The sequence below is a fragment of the Argentina silus genome, assembly GCF_951799395.1.
Source record: "Argentina silus genome assembly, chromosome: 10".
Classification (NCBI taxonomy): Eukaryota; Metazoa; Chordata; class Actinopteri; order Argentiniformes; family Argentinidae; genus Argentina; species Argentina silus.
In genome coordinates, this window is record NC_139664.1 from 9,309,135 (window position 1) to 9,329,339 (window position 20,205).

General features: G+C 44.5%; 1 protein-coding gene and 1 long non-coding RNA gene across 3 annotated transcripts; both read right to left on the minus strand.

Moving 5' to 3' along the window:
* Positions 1–1,708: 1,708 nt before the first annotated feature.
* On the minus strand, positions 1,709–13,662 carry snx27b (sorting nexin 27b). Of its 2 annotated transcripts, none has more exons than XM_083679333.1 (13): positions 13,242–13,662; positions 7,899–8,130; positions 7,353–7,545; positions 7,081–7,145; positions 6,598–6,702; positions 6,417–6,495; positions 5,637–5,800; positions 5,286–5,375; positions 4,938–5,087; positions 4,666–4,794; positions 4,381–4,440; positions 4,124–4,172; positions 1,709–3,972 (listed from the first exon to the last, which is right to left on the minus strand). In XM_083679333.1, the coding sequence occupies exons 1-13, from the start codon at positions 13,565–13,567 to the stop codon at positions 3,905–3,907; spliced, it is 1,710 nt and encodes a 569-aa protein (XP_083535459.1). In that variant the 5' UTR covers positions 13,568–13,662; the 3' UTR covers positions 1,709–3,904. The 2 variants fall into 2 exon arrangements, with proteins under 2 accessions (XP_083535459.1, XP_083535460.1); XM_083679334.1 differs by having other exon boundaries at positions 4,110–4,172.
* A 4,751-nt stretch (positions 13,663–18,413) lies between these two features.
* LOC310811240 lies at positions 18,414–20,085 on the minus strand. The gene is made up of 3 exons (XR_014554464.1): positions 19,930–20,085; positions 19,223–19,374; positions 18,414–18,821 (listed from the first exon to the last, which is right to left on the minus strand). It is a non-coding gene; the product is annotated as an uncharacterized lncRNA (long non-coding RNA).
* Positions 20,086–20,205: the final 120 nt, after the last annotated feature.

Genomic DNA, 20,205 nt, shown 5'->3' on the forward strand with positions numbered 1-20,205 from the left:
TGCGAGAGAGAAGAGAGAGTTGCTGGGAGGAGAGAGAGAAAGGGAAAACTGCAGTGGGAGAGAGAGAGAGGAAGGGAAAGTGCTGACACGGTGAGTGCAGACTGATTTAACTGATTGGTCATTAATGCATTCATGAAAGGGGTGAGTCTCTCCCCTCTGGGGGGAGGTAGGTTGGCCTTAGGCATCTAGGATCAGCTCCCCCAAGCTCCTAAGCTTCACAATCACGGGGCAAAATGGCCAAATAACTGACCTCAGACCAGTGTTTTTTTTGCTCTCTCAGAGGATGTTTCTATCTGTACACTGCTATACAAATGTCCCCAACGAGCATAATAAAGTACTCTGAACTACTAACAGTGCGAATGAGCTCTTGTGACTGTGACCAGTGAGAGATGTCTGTCCGTCTATCCGTCTGTCCGTCTTTAAGCTCAGTAAGATGCTATTACTATAACCATTTATGATCACCCTTACTTACAACCTTACATCTACTCAATGTAACGTTTCATAGACTTACTGTATAGAGGATGTTATTGTTCAGTAAACTCCCTATTTGGAATGTACAGGCTGCCTCCTTGTTTGCCTGTAGCCTGGTCCCATTGGGCTCCTGACTCAGCCTTGAGAGATGTGCTGTAGCGCAAGCCATAAATCCTCTTCATCACGTCTCTCTTTCCCACACTGACACCGTCCTCCACCTGTTGTGTGTTTACACTGCTGTGAAATCTGTTGGTTGTGTACGCAGACACAGACGAGGCGGGCTTAACACGAGAGGACTGTGGAGTCTAATGCAGCACAGTGTAGTGCGGTGTCGTGTACTACTGTGTCAGGATTTGACTGCAGTCCTTGTTGCAGATGACACACACGCACGTGACACGCACACACACACGTGACATGCACACACACGAGACACGCACACAACGTGCACGCGCATCCAAGTGTTGCAGTGGAGGATTCTGCAGCTGGTGACACGGTGAAGTCAGAACTTCCGCAGACCTTTCAATGCAGTGATCACAGCACACACACACACACACGCCAATGATGCAAGCACACAGGCAGATTGCCGCCTGTGAGAATTGTGCAGTGCTGTCATCTTTTTTATTGTATCTGCTCAGGTGGAAAAAGAACAAGAGAGGGGGATGAGGACAGGGAAAGGGAGGCAGAAAAGACCTGAGAGAGAACGTATCCACTAAGGTATAGAAACACTCATAAAATACCATGTAACCACTTTGTGAGAGTGAAATATCGAGTTCATGACATCTCTCAGTACTCTGTTCTTCCCTCTGTCTAATAACTTAGGAATCCCTTTTTCTGGCTCTGGAACAAGCAGGCTGTTGTGAAGTGATATCTCACACCTTCTGTGATCAATAGCTTTTAAATACGGGATGAAGATGACTCAGTGTGGGTCGATGTGGAGCGGCCATTTTACTGTCTAATGGATAATTGTCTCAAGAGGCCGGGATTATCAGAGAGAAAGAGAGAATGAGATAGAATGGGAGAGGAGGGGGTAATGATGGAGAGGCTTGGGGCAAGAATGATTTAAGATGCATCGCAAAGTGTGATAAATTCACCCTCTCTGGGTGGAGTAGTAAACGAGGTTATCTGATCTTTGGCTTCAGTGAAGCAGACAGACAGACAGACAGACAGACACATTCAATCCTGGGCAAAAGGCCTAAAATACAATAGATAAGAAAGACACTAGAGTAGGACACACACAGGTAGACAATACATTGATGTTTTGCATCAATAAATCAATTTATTAAAATAATATGTTACTGTAATAAATTGTAAGTGACTTTACCAAACGACTTTGCCTGGATATTTTTTTACATTTCAACATTGTTCAACCCTCTGTAGGTTTTTCCATCTTCACTTTCTTCTTAATTTGCATGATTTGTCAAACCATCAGACAGGTGAAAATACTGTACATTAAGAGATGTAGAGTTGGCTTAATATCTTATTGAAATAAATAAAGTTGATGATGTGACGACTTCAGAGTGAGAGAGAAAGAGAGACAGCGAATGAGAGAGCAGCACAGAGACATTATTGATAGGCCAATGGCAGTCAACCAGGTCCCAACTGGCCTATTGGACAGACACATATCAGAACTAAGCCAGTTGGAATGGAGATTAAGGGGATTCAGAACACTGAATTAAACATCATCTGCATACCAGAAACCCAGTTTTGTACAGGAACAACAATCTATCAATTGCAGCCAGCTTTTAAAAAGGCAGAGTGGTATATATTTATAACACAGCATGGGAAGTAATATATGGTCCAAAGGAAAGTCAATGTTGGTACTTAGTACATTATGGAGCTGTTGTTGAGCTCTGGGGAGTGCTCACCGTTGCGCCCTAATGGAGAGATGAATTGTTCTCTTCTACTGTTCCTCCCTATGAGGGTAGTGAGAGGGAGACCTCTGTTGGTCATTTTGGGAAATGCAGTTCCTGCAGATAAAGGGCCGTTCAAACCTGAGATCCAAAGATCAAATTATTCAAACGTTTACATACATCCTCTACTGATTATTTACAGAAGAGACTGGTTTAAAACTGAGCTCAGGTCAGAATATAGTACAATGGTGTACTGCCTGTTTGTGTCTCTTTCCATCGGTATGTGAGTAATACTGTCATCTTTAGACAAATACACAAGTATTGCCCATTGTAGTCTTTAGAAGAGTTAAAGTACACAGATGAAGTGCACAAGTACACTGCCGTCTTTAGAACAGTACACTTCCAGTAAGCTGTGTCACATGAGATCTGACAGGATCATTATAGAATAGTTTCCTGGTATTTTAGGAGACATGAGAAGTCAGGCATTCGGGAGGGGGGTTATGGAGTGTGTGGGTGTCAGTTAACACACATTATGTGTGCATATATAACATGTGTATTGGAAACAAGCTTTAGGGCTGTTTCAACATCTGAGAACAACAAAAACAGCGGACCAAACGCACACATGCTACCCTGCCTTGTGCTCTGACTGCACCACCCAATATGAATCTACAAAAGCAATAAAACAGAAATACACAAACATCAGCTTCTCTCTCTCTCTCTCTTTCTCCCTCCCTCTCCCCTTCTCTCCAGTTCATCATGTCTTCAATCAGTTGTCCTCTTAGAAATGTCGATTTTAGCTCTAAACAGGAGAGAATGTCCATGTCGTTAAGTCTGTTACATTCTGTGAGCGCGCTCTTTCTCTGTTTGGGGTTTAGGGTCTGAGTAACACTGCAGTGTTTTTACCGCATGGAACCCCACCAAGATTCTCAAAGCTCAGTCCCCCCCCCACACACACATACACACACATTATTTTTTATGACACACAGAAGCTCAAGGTTCTGTTTTTGCACTTCGAAGATGATCCTCCTTCTTCTTCTCTCTCTCTGATCAGTCTTAGTGTTTGTGTTCCATTTTTCAAAACCAGCCATTTATACTATTTTAAAAAGAGCTTTCATCCACACTCGTTTGTTCAAGCGTCTGTATTCCTCCTTTTCTTCCTCTGCACTCCAGTCCAGACCACCCCAGAGAACCCTCCTCAGCCAATAGTCACAGATCTCCTTTAAGTCCCGACCAATGAGGTGATGCCAGGTATGAAAGGATGAACCTACGTATTCACCTTTTCAAACCTCTGTATGGTGTATGTTCATGATGTATGGTGCTTGTATTCCAAAGGTTCATGGTTGTGTTTATTTCTGTCAGTTGATGAGCTTCATCAGTAGTTTGATGGTAGTGTAGTTGGTATGGAGATGTTGGTTGGTTTGTAGTTGTTCTACTGTAGTTGTTGTAATTAGTTTATTGTGGTTGTATTTTCTCGCTTTGTACTTGCTGTAGTGTTTGTGGCTGCTGTTGTAGTTGTGTGTGGACCGGTTCTGGTAGTAGTTGCTGGTCGAGCCGCTCTGAGCCGGGTCCATGTGGGGGTGTGATTAGGAAGTGATGATCTCTCCTCCTAGGTGCCTCCATCCCTTCTGTGCCTCAACAGCTGGAAGATATTCTGCAACAGAGACATGGCTCAGGACACTAAACTACAACACACACAGACACACACAGACACAGACAGACACAGACACACAGACACACAGACACATACTACTGCAGCTTTATCACAGACAGAGGCAGGCAAAGCCTTACCTTGCTACACATACCATCTTTACTGCAGTTCTTATTGTCCTTATCAGTCGCCTCCTCTTCCAGCTGAAGATAAGAGAGCAAAGGTCAGACCAATAAGAGAGTAACACACAGACAATAAGAGTAACAGACAGACAATAAGAGAGTAACAGACAGACCAATAAGAGTGTAACAGACAGACAATAAGAGAGCAAAGGACAGATCAATAAGCCAATTGAAAATCAAGGTGTGATTTATTTTTTTGGTAAATTGCACCGTGCAATAGTGCCCTTACCTCTTTCCTCCACTTGAGTTCACAGAAGATTCTCTCAAAGCACTCGTGCATGTAGTTGAACTGGACACCAGGGATTTAGGTTGAACACACAGGCACAGAGACACAGACAAACACACACACATTCACAGAGACACAGCACACGAAAGAAGAGAGGGTACATTTTCAGAAAGTGGAATTCATATAAAAAAAGATTCTATTACATTCTCATACCTGTCTGTGTGTGTGTGTGTGTCTGTGTGTGTGTGTGTGTGTGTGTGTGTGTGTGTGTGTGTGTGTAGGACTCACGTAAGGTGTGAAGATCTTGACCCAGCGTGGTTTCTTCTCTCCCCGAGCGTACTCAAAGCAGAAGGCCATCCCCTCTTCATCAGTGTCCCACCTTTGCATCTCCCCCCATTCAAATGCTATCACCTGGTTCTGGATGACGGAGAGAGGGTCAACACACACACACACACACACACACACACAGGCATGTCCCCCATTCAAAGTATATCTGTCACACACACACACACACACACACACACACACACACACACACACACACACACCTCCCTACCTACCTCTAGGGTTCCCTCCTCAGTGCAGGCGTGCAGTTTGAAGTGGTGTATGCTGATTGCTGTGACGACGTGGCCTTTGCGTCGGGAGTCGCAGGAGCAATGAGGGAATATTATCTCATTGTAGCCTTCACAGTCCCGCAACATACTGAGATACTGAGACAGAGAAAGAGAGTGAGAGAGAGAGAGAGAGAGAGAGAGAGAGAGAGAGAGAGAGAGAGAAAGAGAGAGAGAGAGAGAGAGAGAGAAAGAGAGAGAGAGAGAGAGAGAGGACCGATTCACATGACCAATTCTGTTAAAATATCGGGACAATATGTCACACAGCCCTCTGGTAACTAGCGAAGAGAGACCAACCAGGGCCATCTTCTTCTGCTCGGCTAGTTTCTGTAGCTGGTAGGACTTCTCCTCTGCTTTGATAAACCCCTTCTTCACATCATCCACAGCCTGACAAGAGCAAGAGATAGGGAGAGAAAGTCAGAAGTCAGAATGTACACACACACACACACACACACACACGCAGCCGCAGCCGCAGCCGCAGCCGCACCCGCACCCGCACCCGCACCCGGAGAAGCCCAGAGGCAGTACCTGGTGGAAGCCCAGAGGCAGTACCTGGTGGAAGCCCAGAGGCAGTACCTGGTGGAAGCCCAGAGGCAGTACCTGGTGGAAGCCCAGAGGCAGTACCTGGTGGAAGCCCAGAGGCAGTACCTGGTGGAAGCAGTAGTTGACTGCCAGCTCGTTATCGTTGAGCAGTATCTCCTCCTCCGTGGTGAAGAGCCACTTGCGGACAGTGAGGCAGGTCCCAGGAACGGCAGACGTGTAGTTCTGAACATACAGCTTGTGGGGGAACTCATTAGGAGCCAGTTTACGCACTGAGAGGCATAAGAGGGAAGAGAGCGCAGGGGAATGAGGGTTCTGTGTGTCAAACACTCATCCACTCACACCAACACTCCCTTAAGAGTCAAATAAATCAGGCAGAGATCCAATCTACAAACCCTCCAGGTAGGACTAAGTGTTTAGTTTCTTTCTGATAGAGGAGGAACAGAGGGCCAGGGCTGACTCCTTACACATCCTATTGATTAGAGCATGGTTAAGATGGATGGAGAGAGAGAACATCTCCGTATTGCAAAGGAGACAACGTTGGCAGGCTATTGGGAAGAGGATTCACAACATAAAAGATACAACAAAATGTTAGCTATCAATTATTCAGGGGCTTCCATTAAGCTTTTTACTAGCTTACAAATGCACTCTAAACTCAACCACAATAAGAGCTAGAGCTACTTCCTTGTAGTGTGTGTGTGTGTAAAGTAAGCAGATTAGCTTAACAAAAGAGGTATACATAATACATAGTGTGTGTGAGAGAGAAAGAGAGAGAGAGGACCCTTTGATTAATGGAGACACCTGGGGATAGAGGTTACAGAACTACCCAATGCAGAGAGTGCTGTACTGCTCCTCCCTACACACACACACACACACACACACACTTACCGAAGGAGTGGTTGATGACCTCAAATAGAGCAAAGTAGCTGGCTGTTACGCTGTCCATTCCTACTTTCATGACCACAGCCTGAGATGAGAGGGAGAGTCATGTGAATGCTATGCTTCATACAATGGACTTGAGGGCTGTTGTTAGGTGTGTGTGTGTGTCTGTAGAGTCTGTAGTTGTTACCTGGTAGACCTGGTCAGTTGTGCAGTTTTTGCGGACTCTGACCGTGACGGTGGTTTTGTCAGGCATGGCTATCCTCAACTCAACATCTGATACTCCATTATAGTTCTAGAGCGAGAGAGAGAGAGAGAGGGCGGGCTGGATGAGTCGGTGGTCACAAGGACACTCAGAGGCAGACAGGCACAGACAGACACACGCACATGCTTACACCAACATCCGCACATGCACACGCACACGCACACACGCACACACACACACACACCAGATGAGAGAGAGAATAAATATGACATGGGATAACACAAACAGGAACAGAGCCTAAGCAAGGAGACCTTTCAGGAAACCAGGAAACACACACACAGTATTTCCAACACTAAAAGGTCAACACAAACAGATAGACAAACATCCCCAAACTAGCACTCTCAGAGGGACCTCTTCACCTCTTCAGACCCAGACAGAACAAACACACGCACACACAAACACACTTACCTCATCAGACTCAGATAGAAACTCTTGCATGATGTCACTCTCCCCAATCACCCTGACAGAACACACTGCAGAGAGAGAGAGAGAGAGAGAGAGAGAGAGAGAGAGAGACACACACAGACACTATTAGGTACACACAAACTCATTCCCAACTCAACTCATTCCTCAAGATGTCCTTTCGCTCTCTCTCATTTTACCTCCATCTATAGCAGTAGCTCCCTCTCACATCATTGCTCTGGGTGTACCCCTCCCCTACCACATTCTCTCTCTCTCACCTTTCTCCAGGTACTCTTCCAGGCCCCTGCGTCGTGCGTCCAGCTGCTGCTCAGACAGAGAGAAGGGCCATTTCCCAGGCAGTTTGGGAAAGGTGTAATTGGCAAACTCTCTCTTCAGGTTCTGATGTAGGATGGCAAACTCCCTGTACCGCTTGGAACACAACTGCCTCCCAGCCATGTACACATTATACACCTACAGAGAGAGAGAGACACACACACACACACACACACACACACACACACACACACACACACACACACACACAGACACACACAGACACACACACAGGTTACAGTACAGGCCTACATACCTGTACCTAGAGATCGGCCCTTCCATTCCTTGCGTCCTCTCCTCCGTCACTTCACTCACTTCCTACTCTAAATGCATTGGAGAAGATCTCGGTTCCTCCACGTAGAGATTCCCCTCCAATGCTTTTTGGAGAAGGAAGTGAGGGACAGAGGAGAGGATGCAATGAATTGAGTTTCCTTCCCACTGCCATCACTACCACTCCCTCCCTCCCTCCCTCTCTCCCTCAACCTACTCACCACAAACTTCTCCTGGTTGAGCTCGGCGTGTTTGTATGTGGGGACAGAGATGGGCACAGCCTGCTTGTCGGAGTAGTCGTAGCAGGACTGGGCAGAGCCGTCGTCTCCTGGGTCCAGACAGTCAGCCTCCTGAGGGGGCACTGAGAGGACGGCCAGATTCAGCTCCCTCTCCCCGGCACGGATCAGATCCACCACCTGCTTGTGAGTGGCCCCCTCCACGTTCACCCCGTTACTGTGACAAGGGAGAGAGAGAGAGGGGGGGGGAGCATTAGTTTTCCTTTAAGATTCTGTTTTTGCCCCCTAGTTACAGGGTTTGATTAGTGGGAAGCTTGTCTGTCAGTAAAAGTCAAGCCCCAGTGACAGCCAGTTCTAACACTCATCATCTCCTGAGAAGAACTCATAAAATCCCCTTCGGCAACGGGGCTAACCTACCACAACTACACATCATGAGTGTGTGTCTAACCTACCACAACTACACATCATGAGTGTGTGTCTAACCTACCACAACTACACATCAGGAGTGTGTGTCTAACCTACCACAACTACACATCAGGAGTGTGTGTCTAACCTAAGATAAGGACACGCCAGAGCACAAGCCTGTGCTAATGACAGCACTACAGTTGCATATCTATAAATTTACAGTGCCCTTACCGTACGTGTACACACACAGTTGCGCGCACACACACACACACACACACACACATTATGAACACAGAGGATACATACACAGATACACATGCGTAACTAACATAGAATCTTGCATTGATGCAAACTGTAAATTCATCATAATTGCATGAAAATATAATCATGTAGCTATTTTCCTGATAAAAGCAGGCTGTGTCTAGGTAATCATGTGATCCACAAAAAAAACAAAAAGGACAAAGGTTCCTTCTTTAAGAGATCAACGGCCCAGAGAGAGAGAGAGCACTTGAGACACTGCTGACGACATCACCATAAACACACAACACAGATACAGACAACAGAGTTACAACTCAAATCAATCAGTCTCTGTGTGTGTCTCCTTTATATAAACAAAAAAAGAAAAGAAAAAAGAAGCTGAGCAGTCAAAACAGTCATTTCCCCAAATCATTACTCACATGGCTGGTTAATGTTAAACTGGGAGCTGTGAGAAACTGGGAGCTAAAGTTGTGAAAGGCAGACAGACACTTATGTTAGACTCCAGTCCAATAAGCACTAATTTATGGTGGTATTGTATACGTCGCCCAACCATTAAGGAATGCCTATCTGTACTCTTTTTCGATGCATATTGTGATTTGAATGCATTTTGCCGTTTTGTGATTTAAATGTTAAATTGCATATTATTTAATGGATGAATAAACAAGAAGAAAAAAAAGAGACTAAAACAACAATGACAGCAACAACGTTGCTTGAAATGGGAATGTTGGTACTAAATGTATTTGGTTGATACTGTACTTGAACCCTCCATGTCTACAGAATGCTGTCCTAAGCATGGTATTTTTCATGGCATAACATACTATGACAGTTTGTATGACATATCATACCTGCATATCAAGAGACATTACATTGCAAGCACGCTACAGCTAGAGCCATGAGCGGTTAAGTCAGATGTTATATCACGTTTACGACAGCTTTATGGTGGCAGGTCGCCAGAGGGCTAAAGCTCAGTGTCATTCCTATCATTGATATACTGGCAAATATGAGGGGAATAGGGTAGAAGGGTAAGAGAGTGGTAGATAAGGGGGGGGGGTGAATGAAAGACAGTAGGAAAAAAGAGAATGGAGTGGATGGAGAGGGGGGGAAAGGAGAGAGGGTGAGGTGGAGGAAGAGGACCAAGAGGTAGAGGGAGAAAAGGAATGAAAGTCACACACACAATCTGAATTTCCTATGGCTAAAGCTGGCAGAGGAAGATTCCAACAGCAGGCTTTATAACTTGCGACAAACACAACTGTATTTGGAGGAGGAATATCAGCGTGAATCATGAATGAATTATTTGAGTGTGGTCTTACTTATGTACATGGGAGAATGAGAGTTTTTGTATATCTCTGTTAAGAGTGTGTGTGTGTGTGCAAGAGAGGGTGCATTATGCAGACTGTATTTCTGCTAGACCAAGAGTGAAAATGTGTGTGTGTATGTGTATTTGTGTAAATATGTGTGTGTGTGTGTGAGCATGTATGACTGTGTTGAGTGAGTGTCCATCTGTCTCCAAGAGTACAATGTGTGAATGTTCATGCTGAGTGTGGTGTATGAGTGGGTGATGGTACTCTTCAAGAGGGTAGGGGGCTGAGAGGCGTTTTCTGGACCTCACTGTGTATGTGTGGGTGTCTGCACACGTGTGTGTGTGTGTGTGTGTGTGTGTGGAGGACTGAGAGGCAGGAGGACTTGTGGCTAAGGAGTATTGATTTCAGAGAGAGCAATGGAGAGGCTCCACATCAGCTAACACTCTGGGACTCCACTGTGTGTGTGTGTGTGTGTGTGTGTGTGTGTGTGTGTGTGTGTGTGTGTGTGTGTGTGTGTGTGCATGCGCAAATGTGACTGTGTGCATGCACCATGCCTATGCGCTTGCTGTTTGTATATCTGTGCATGTTTGGAGGGTAGGTGTGCAAAAGAAACGTAACACCCACCTAGGGGTTAAACAGCAGTATAATAGCTGCTTTTAAATTATTATCATTCAGAACCAAGTGCTTTTGCACAAGTCCTAGCCCTGGATAGTGCTTACAGACACACTGTACAGAATATTGAGGCATACAGTGTAGGCTAGATTGGAAACTGTTTCCATACAGTGATCGGAGCCGACCCGTTTAAATAGCACCTTAATCAGAGCTAACATTAAACTAACCGTAACAGCGAATCATAATAACAGTAAGGTGACATGCTGAACAAGGACTTCAGATTGAGGGCCACGGAGGAAGCAAGGTGTAGCCCAGGGGAGGATATGAATCTGTATTTTTGGGAACCCTATCAGAAGCACTTTAGGGTGGTGGCAGCTGTGTCCCTCCTCCATCACAGAACATTAGAGCTTTGTCTCCATCTGTAATGTAAGAAGCCATTACAATTCCCTCAGCTCCCCAATACAACAACACATGCTCGTATCAAGTGTGTTTCACGGCCTGTGTCTGTGGACGGAGTGGTCTACCGGCCAAGCTCTGAGGTACGAGTCTTCTTGTCCAGCTCATCAGGGGCTAGGTTCTAGGGGCTAGGTTCTAGGGGCTGGCTGGTGGTGGCTTTTCAGACATGGTGACTGTTTCAGTTGAGACACAGGGCATATATCCAGAGAAGTCATGGGACTCCATGGTAATGTTGGCATGTGGGCAGAGGTGTTACAGGCAGCGTTACGTTCACCACGGCGTCTCCAGACTCACATGTCACATGTGCACAGTGTGAACCTGCTCTCATCTGTGAAGAGAACAGGACACCAATGGCGGACCTGCCAATTCTGGTGTTCTCTCGTGAATGCCAATCGAGCTGCACGGTGCTGGGCAGTGAGCACAGGTCCCACTAGAGGACGTCGGGCCCTCATGCCACCCTCATGGAGTCTGTTTCTGACAGTTTGGTCAGACACATGCACACCAGTAGCTTGCTGGAGGTGATTTTGTAGGGCTCTGGCAGTGCTCCTCCTGTTCCTTCTCGCACAAAGGAGCAGATACTGGTCCTGCTATTGTGTTGATGCCCTTCTACGACCCTGTCCAGCTCTCCTCGTGTAACGGCTGGTATCCTGGTATCTCCTCCATGCTCTTGAGACTGTGCTGGGATACACAGCAAACCTTCTTGCGACCGCACGTATGGATGTGCCGTCCTGGAGGAGCTGGACTACCTGTGAAACCTGAGTGGGCTGCAGGTACCGCCTCATGCTACCAGTAGTGACAAGGACACTAGCAGAACACAAAACTAGAGAAGAATCAGTCAGGAAGGATAAGGAGAGAGCAATTGTCTGTGGCCACCACATGCAAAACCATTACCTTTTTGGGGGTTGTCTTGCTTTTGCCTCTCCAGTGCACCTGTTGTCACTTTCATTTGCACCAAAGCAGGTGAAATTGATTCACAATCACTTGTGCTTCCTAAATGGGCAGATTGATATCCCTGAAGTTTAACTGACTTGGTGTTACACTGTGACGATTAAGTGTTCCCTTAATTTTTTTGAGCAGTGTATTAAGCTCCTCAAGAGAGACAGAAAGACACACACAGATATTGGGGTCACCAAACTGCCAGACTACTGCAGGAAACCCAATCACAACGCAGCAAATCACAGCCAACAAATCAAAACACAGAATTACAGGAAGCACACCCAATCAGATCTGAGGCCCATTGAGCATCCCTATCCAGCATCCCCCAACTCAGTCACTCACATCCACACAGATGCAGAGCTGTATGCTGACTACTCCTATCCATGGCAACAGGACCTAACATCATCAAGCTACCCCAGTGCATACTAACACTGCTGCAAAAACGATAGACACCACACTCTCCTCTGCATCAGCACCACCGCATCCATGAAGGTGGAATACTGTAACTATTAATCTATTACAAGGAGGTTATTATCAAATAGGTAGCTTTCCCCCAAATGTATTGTGTAACTGGTTAATCCCTGAGACCTGTGGCCACACAAATTTGCTACGTAGCCTTACATTCAAAAGCAAGTAACATGGCTAGCGTAGACTTGTGAATATTATGGAGTGACCACGACCCTTCGATCTGGTTCAGTGCAGCTAAAAGGACGACTGACTGGTGAGAACACAGGTCGTGGTGACTTTTACTGCATGAGCGTAAACTGTGAAGGCGTTTGTATTTTCCGAGGTCAGTGTGACTGGAATTGCTAATGAGCACAGGCTCTCACACACAGACCGTCTTTTCATAGGGATGAACACTGTACAGCTATTCTGCCCGCGGTCGCGTTTGACACCGATGCAGACGCAAAACACTGGTCCCAACACTTGCTGTAGCTATCCTATCCCGCTAACTGTGTTATCCAAGTATACGTAACCCGACGTTGGCTAGCTACAGCTGTGGAGCATTGATATGGCACTACATTAAACCTAATAATAATCATACATGGAGATCATATCAATAATGAAAATCATATTTGCCAGCAAAACAAACAGAAGCAAGCAACAACATGCATCACTCACAACCTGACTAACCCTAACCCTGACGTTAAACTTTAAAGCATGAACGCGATTCACACCGTCCAGCATAGGCATGGTAGTGGTCGCTAGCAAAAGGGGTTTGTTATTTTGTCTGGCACTCTTCTCATCCCTGCGAATTGTTCTTCTGGCTCCGAGTGAGAACCAAACACAGGTATTTGGCTAGGTAATGCTAATCTAGCTAGCAAGGTAGCTAACTTGGAGAGCAGTTGCTTCCACTTACACTTCGAGAATACGGTCTCCTTTCGAGATACCGGCTCTGTCAGCTGCACCTCCCGGCAAAACGGCACTGACGTGCTGTAGCGGGGCATACAATTCCCCGTTTATGCTCCGGAGTTGCCCTCCTTCGCTAACTTGTCCCCGCACATTGAAGCCATAGCCCGAATCAGACTTGACTATCTGAACCAGTCGTGGGCCTGACGTAACGGTGGTGGCCGTCTGGCCACTACCGGTGCCCGGTGTTGAGCTGACACCGGAGCCGTTAAGAGAGGATGGGTGAGGCAACGGAGGACCCGACGAACTGATTCCCTCTCCCTCGACGTCAGCCATTTTACTATGTTTTCCCCGTGGCTGGTCCACTAAAGTACTGCAGAATTCAGGTATGCGGCTAGCGTAGTTGCAGGCAGCTAGATAGCTAGCTCTGGCTGGCTTGGCTTAGCCAAATACGACGCTCAAGTGACGATTCCGAATCGACGAGAACAGACGTCCGTGAACATCGTTATTGTAACTCCGCCCACCTACTTCGGGTGTTTATTAAAAATGATTTCTTCAAAATAAAAGCGCCAACGTTAAACTTGATTAAGCATTTTAAAAAAGTTAAAATGGATAATAGAACCACAAATTATATTCAACTTATCTCTCGAAAATGACAGAAAAATAGAGCATTGTCCAACAATTATAGACTGTACAAAAATATTTCTCGAGCATTGCAGCTCATCTTTAGTAGCCAACAGATCTACTCGGCAACACTAAAATATGGATCAACTGAGTTTTAACCATGAGCTTTTGTGTCATACAAAATGTTGATGTTAAAACCGTTCAAAATGCCTACATAGGGCAAATATAATGGATGGTACAAAAATATTTGTGTACATTATATTTGCTCTATGCAGGAGTGTTGCTGAGTAGATCAGTACTAAAGATGAGCTGCAATATTCCAGAAATATTTGTATAGTCCATTATATTTGCCCTTTGCAGTCCAAATAGGGCACAGTGAGCAGTTTTACTACAATAAAAAACCGAGTAGATCGGTACAATGTTCGAAACATATGTTTGTAAAGTCTATATATAATAAGTATACAAAATATAATAGGCATATAAATGGCATATCATTGCCATCAAATGACATCGAAATGACTTTTTCGAAATGATATATAGGCTACTTACTGTTATATTGTCTTATTGCAGCAAAAATACGAGAAAATAATGTAATTCCATCACTTTCCATTCGTCTTTTACCACGCGCTTTTATTTTGAAGTCGCGAGTACGACAGCGGAAATATTAATGTTGGAATTTGTGCGTATCGTTGGCAAAATAATAAAACTGGGCTCAAGACCGTCTATGGGTCAAGCATTGCGCAAGCGCAGACGCCTCGCAGAATAGGTTGTGAGTGTGACTGCAAGTCAAATCAAATCAAATTAAAGTTTATTTATCATGTGCCCAGGACACAGCTGTAAACGCACAATGGAATGCTTGAAAGGTTGGAAATCTGCAACGAAACTATTGTGTCAGTTTAACAATCCATACATTTAATTTAAAAACTATCTACAAAATGCACACATTACAAATAGTAAAATCCCACTTGGAGGCTACCAGCCTAGATTTTAAGCATTAACATGACAAGTGCCTATAGACACAGAGAACTAAACCTTGTATAGGCCTATGTTTAATTCTTTGTCTCTCTTTCTTTGAAAACTTTCTTGAAATTTTCATCTATGGTGCTTCTAGACTAGAGCCATGAATGGATGCTCTCTCACAAATATTGTGAACATATGTAGATGTGTGCTTATCTGGATTACACTCCAGCACTGGTGAGTTCAAAGGTACCTAAAAAGCCTGCAGAGGTCTGGAAAACGGTCTTGTTGACAGATAAGATCTTGCCGCCCTGGTGCTCGCCTACCGGGCGGCAAAGGGAACAGCCCCTCCCTACTTGCAAGCAATGGTTAGCCCCCAAACCCCTGCACGATCACTCCGCTCTTCTACCTCGGCTGCCCGCCTGGAACCGCCGCCTCTACGTGGATGCAGCGGCCGCGCCACTCGGTCACGGCTTTTCACTGTCCTGGCGCCCCGCTGGTGGAATGAGCTTCCCGCTACTGTCAGGACTGCAGAGTCACTACCGATCTTCCGCCGTAGACTGAAAACCCATCTCTTCAGGCTACATCTTAACAATCCCTCCTAAAGACCTCTTCACCCCCACACCCTGTACTAACCCTACCCCATACTCTAGAGACCTCTTCACCCCCACTACCCCCCTGTACAAATTATCTCCAATTAATAATAATAATAATAATAATAATAATAATAATACAAAAATAAAATAAAAAATAAGGCTTCTGGCATTACGACTGCCAATGGCCCCTGGTGTGAACATTGATTACTTTGTCTTATGATGACTGTTGGGTAGATGATTCACTTACTTAAACAAATGTATTTGTTGTAAGTCGCTTTGGATAAAGGTGTCTGCTAAATGCCATAAATGTAAATGTAATGTAAATGTAAGACGAATGTTATCATGTACCGGAGTGATTGCAAGAGGAAAGTTTGGGGGAAAAAGGATCTGCCCAAGATTTACAATACAGCATACATGGTGTATGCAATGAAATATGGTGGAGAGGGTGCTATGGTTTGGGCATGTATAGTTGCTACATAAACTGGCTAACTTGTCTTAATTGATTATGTTACTGCTGACAGCAGCAGCAGAATGTATTATGAAGTGTACAGAAACATCCTGTCTGCTTGATTACAAGCAAATGCCTCCAAATTCATTGGATGGATGGATCATACAGTAAGACAATGACCCCAAACATACTGGCATAGCAACTAGGGAGTTTTTCATGGCCAAAAAGTGGAGGGTTCTTCACTGGCCAAGTCAATCTTCAGATTTAAATACAATTGAACATGCATTTAAGTTCCTGATGATACGGTTTTAGGCAAAGAGACCTCAAAACAAACAACAACTGAAGATGGCTGCAGTACAGACCTGGCAGAGCATCACCAGAGAATATATCCAGCATCTGTTGGGGTCAAGTGAGTTGCAGACGTCAGGCAGTTATTGCGTGCAAAGTATTGTCGACCAAATACTAAACATACAGTACTTTATTTGGACATTATATTATTTTTTTTCCCAATATTTCTGGAGCCCTGATATAGGGGGAGTATGTTTAAAACATGTTGTACTTTCTAAATGGTGAACCCAATCTGATTAAAAACCCCACACTGTCAAACTGTTGGAGTATAGAGCTAAAAGAAGAAGACAACTCTTTCCAATACTTCTGGAGGGCACTATAGGTGGGATGGTAGAGATAGTTCAATTAGAGTATGTTCTCTCTTATACTCAGTTGAACAATATCCTACATCTTCCTCCAGACTCTCCTCCAGAACTACAGGTTACCCAGGTGCTTATCAAGAGCTCCTGAAACCCTCTGGTGGACTCTGGTGGACTCTGGTGGACTCTGGTGGACTGGAAGGTGAAAGCCTTTTCACTGTGGCCTTGTAGTTCTGCAGAGGCATGCAGAGGCGGCAATAATCTGATTATCATGAATCAATTGAGTGATCAATCAATTATCATTTGATATCAACAAACACCATCAAAGAGAATCATCTTTACCCAGAAAAATGAGGTGCCATCAGCCCTCAGCTCCTATGGCATTGATTGTGTCTGAAAGTGAGGAAATATCTCTGCTCATCTCTTCAACCTTTTCCTTCGTTTTCTCTTCCTCCCTCATTGCAGCTATCCTGGCCAGCTGTGTCTTCATCTCATAAAAAACTGCTAAAGCTTGATATGAAAAATATGGAAAGTGGAATATCAACACTAGGTGGCAGCAGCATAAAGACTAAGACTGTCTGCTCTGGTGTGGATGGTTATTTTCTAGTACTGTCTTCTCAACATATAAAATGCTGTGCCTGCATATTTGCATGCATTGCTTTTGTCAAAAAAGATGATGGAAAAATCTGTCCTAGAATTGACCATGTTAAATGCAATTGCTACTATGCATTTTCAGCACGTTGACTTCAGTGAGACAGATTTTCATGCACTTCATATTTATTGTGCATTATATCTCTGTGTAGTTGGTAATGAATAATACAGAAGCAATAGCTCTCATAGACTCTCAATGTCCCTAAATGCCTCCCTTTCTTTTCAATAAGAACAAGAGCACTGGAACTGGTGCAGGCCAAGAAAGAATAGGTGCCTATTAAAGAGAATGTGCTCTCAATCAACTGACCTTGTAAAAAGCAAGTTAATAAATGTGAAAAAATCCCCCCCCTCTCTCTTTTTCTCTCTCTCTCTCTCTCTCTCTCTCTCTCTCACACACACACACACACACACACACACACACACACACACACACACACACACACACACACACACACACACACACACAGAGTAATGAGACCCCACTGGTAGCTCTGCCGTGTATGGGTAAGATATTCTGGGCCCCATCTGAGTGAGACAATGGCCAAGAGTTGCCTCACTCTTTCCTGGACTGCCTCGCCAGCCCTCTGGCCTCCTCCACTATTACATAACCTATATGAACCTTTCAGTGCTGTAGTTTAATCCCAACTAGTGTGAATTGCACATTTTTGGAATATAGTTTATCTTAATTTTAATGTTCACCACATGGGGTCATCACCAGGCACTCTGTCCCTGCAGTGTGACACTGCCACCAGAGGTATAGAGGACAACTATAGAGTATCAAGTGTGATGAGGAAAATCAAAACATTGTTTAAGACTCATGCTAGCATAAATTAAATTATATCTGGATTTTTATAGTTACGATTAATTGGAACGCCATTCAAAATCTCAAATTAGATTATCTTGTGTCTATCAATCAAGACCTTGATAAAGGATCTGTCATCTGAGGAATGTAAGTGTTTTAACTGATTATATTGTGTATATATTGTTGTTGTAATAAAGGTGTATAAAGGTTTAATAATAGTAATCTGCACAAAGATACTGTAATGGTCCAAGTGGTGTTGTTTTGTACCTTCTCTTCTCTTCATTTAATGTTGTAGTAGACTGTATTCTGCTGTTGTTTCCATGAATGTATTAGAATGCACATTGTAATATATATTCTGGTATATCTCTGCATTAAAAGGTTTTACAATAAAAAATGGTTGTTTGATGTGTTTGCTTACTGAATCACTCACACAATGCAAACACACAAATGACACAGCTTTCTTTCACACAAATGAAAATAGTTTATTTAACTATCATTCACTTCCAACAAACAGAGGAATCCTCATGTGAGAGTGGTCTATATGTTTCTCTTTCTGTAGATCAGTGAATGTAGTGTCCCTTTTCCCGTCTGTGTATGATCAACCTGTGTGTGTGTGTGTGTTTACCTGCATCTCTCTCCCTCTCTTAGCCTGTGTTAATGATAATGATAATAATTGGATTATAGGCAAGAGATGCAGTGCTGCGGACAGTGGCAGGAGGGTGCTCTAAGACTCCTGGAACATTTCGTGGATGAGGCAGGTGATACTGCATACCAGCATGACGAACTCTTGGAAATCCACATGTCCGTCCTTGTTATGGTCCAGATCATTGAAGATCTTATCAAGGGCTTGTTTGTCATTGGCTTTCTATTTTGAGAGAGTGGTGGGGGGGGGGAGAGAGGGAGAGAGCGAGAGAGAGAGAGAGAAAGTAAGGGAGAGAGGAGTGGGAGGGAGGGAGGGAGGGAGAGAGAGAATTAGTAAATGAGCCAAGTTTAATGAGCCAAGTTTCTGAGTCAAATTGATTACACCTGGTTAAGTGTGAGTAATCCATTGATTTGTAATTCAATTCTGTAATGTGAATCTTTTATGTTATCTGTGATGTGATTCTCTGATCTGTAATGTAATGGGATGTGTAATGTCATCTGGAATCCACTAAACCCCATCCCTTTTAGCCCTTTTGTGTGTGTGTGTGTGTGTGTGTGTGTGTGTGTGTGTGTGTGTGTGTGTCTACTGGTGTATCCACATCTACAGTGATGGGAACCACTCACCGGTAACAATTCCTTCATCTCAGTCCTGAGCAGGGCCGTGAGTTCTCCCTTGGACAGATGTTTTTTGTCGCCCTCTATACCAGAATATTTGTGGAAGGTTTTGATAAGGAACGTCATAGCCATGTGGACTTCGCTTGGTACTGCCATGGTGACTACAACACAGAGAGGCGCAGTCACAGTACTGTAAGTATACACTTCAATTGTGAATTTGAGCAAAGTCAATGTACTAAGAGAATGAGAAACAGTGAAATGAACTGGGCTTGCCAGGCTTGGACAACAGATGGGCAAGGCATACTCAAATGCAGGTTCTGGTTGAATAGAGGGTCATAACATCTCTTGAGCTGCACAAAAAGTAATTGCGCTAACATGAACCACACCCGACTCTACTGTAAACAAACAAGAACTACATATCTCACACATTGAGGAAGGGAGAAAGAGTGGCGGAGGAGAGAGAGAGAGAGAGAGAGAGAGAGAGAGAGAGAGAGAGAGAGAGAGAGAGAGAGAGAGAGAGAGATGGGCCAGAGGGTTGATACTGCCTTGAGGAGGGGGGTGAATGAACGTACATTGAATGTACATTACTGCAATGACAATGTGGTACTTGACATTTTATACATTTCTCACATATCAAAGACATACTTTACTAAGACACAGAAACATTTCAATATCAAGAGACTTGGAAACAAGATGTTCTAAATATTTGTACTCACCAAAGTTGTGTTGAGGATTCGGACAGAGTGAGAGAAAGAGAGTGAGAGGGAGTGAGGGAGTGAGGAATGGGCAATCACTTTTATCCTGAGTTTGCCATACCCACATCCCCACTCCCCTCGCCCCGATTTCGCTCCTCCCTCTTCTATCTCTTTCTCTCTTGAATTGTAGGACATGATCATGACCACTGCCATTGTGCCATTGTGCCCATGACCACTGCCATTGTGCCCTTGAGCAAGGCACTTAAGCCCTAACTGCTCCAGGGGTGCCGGAAATAT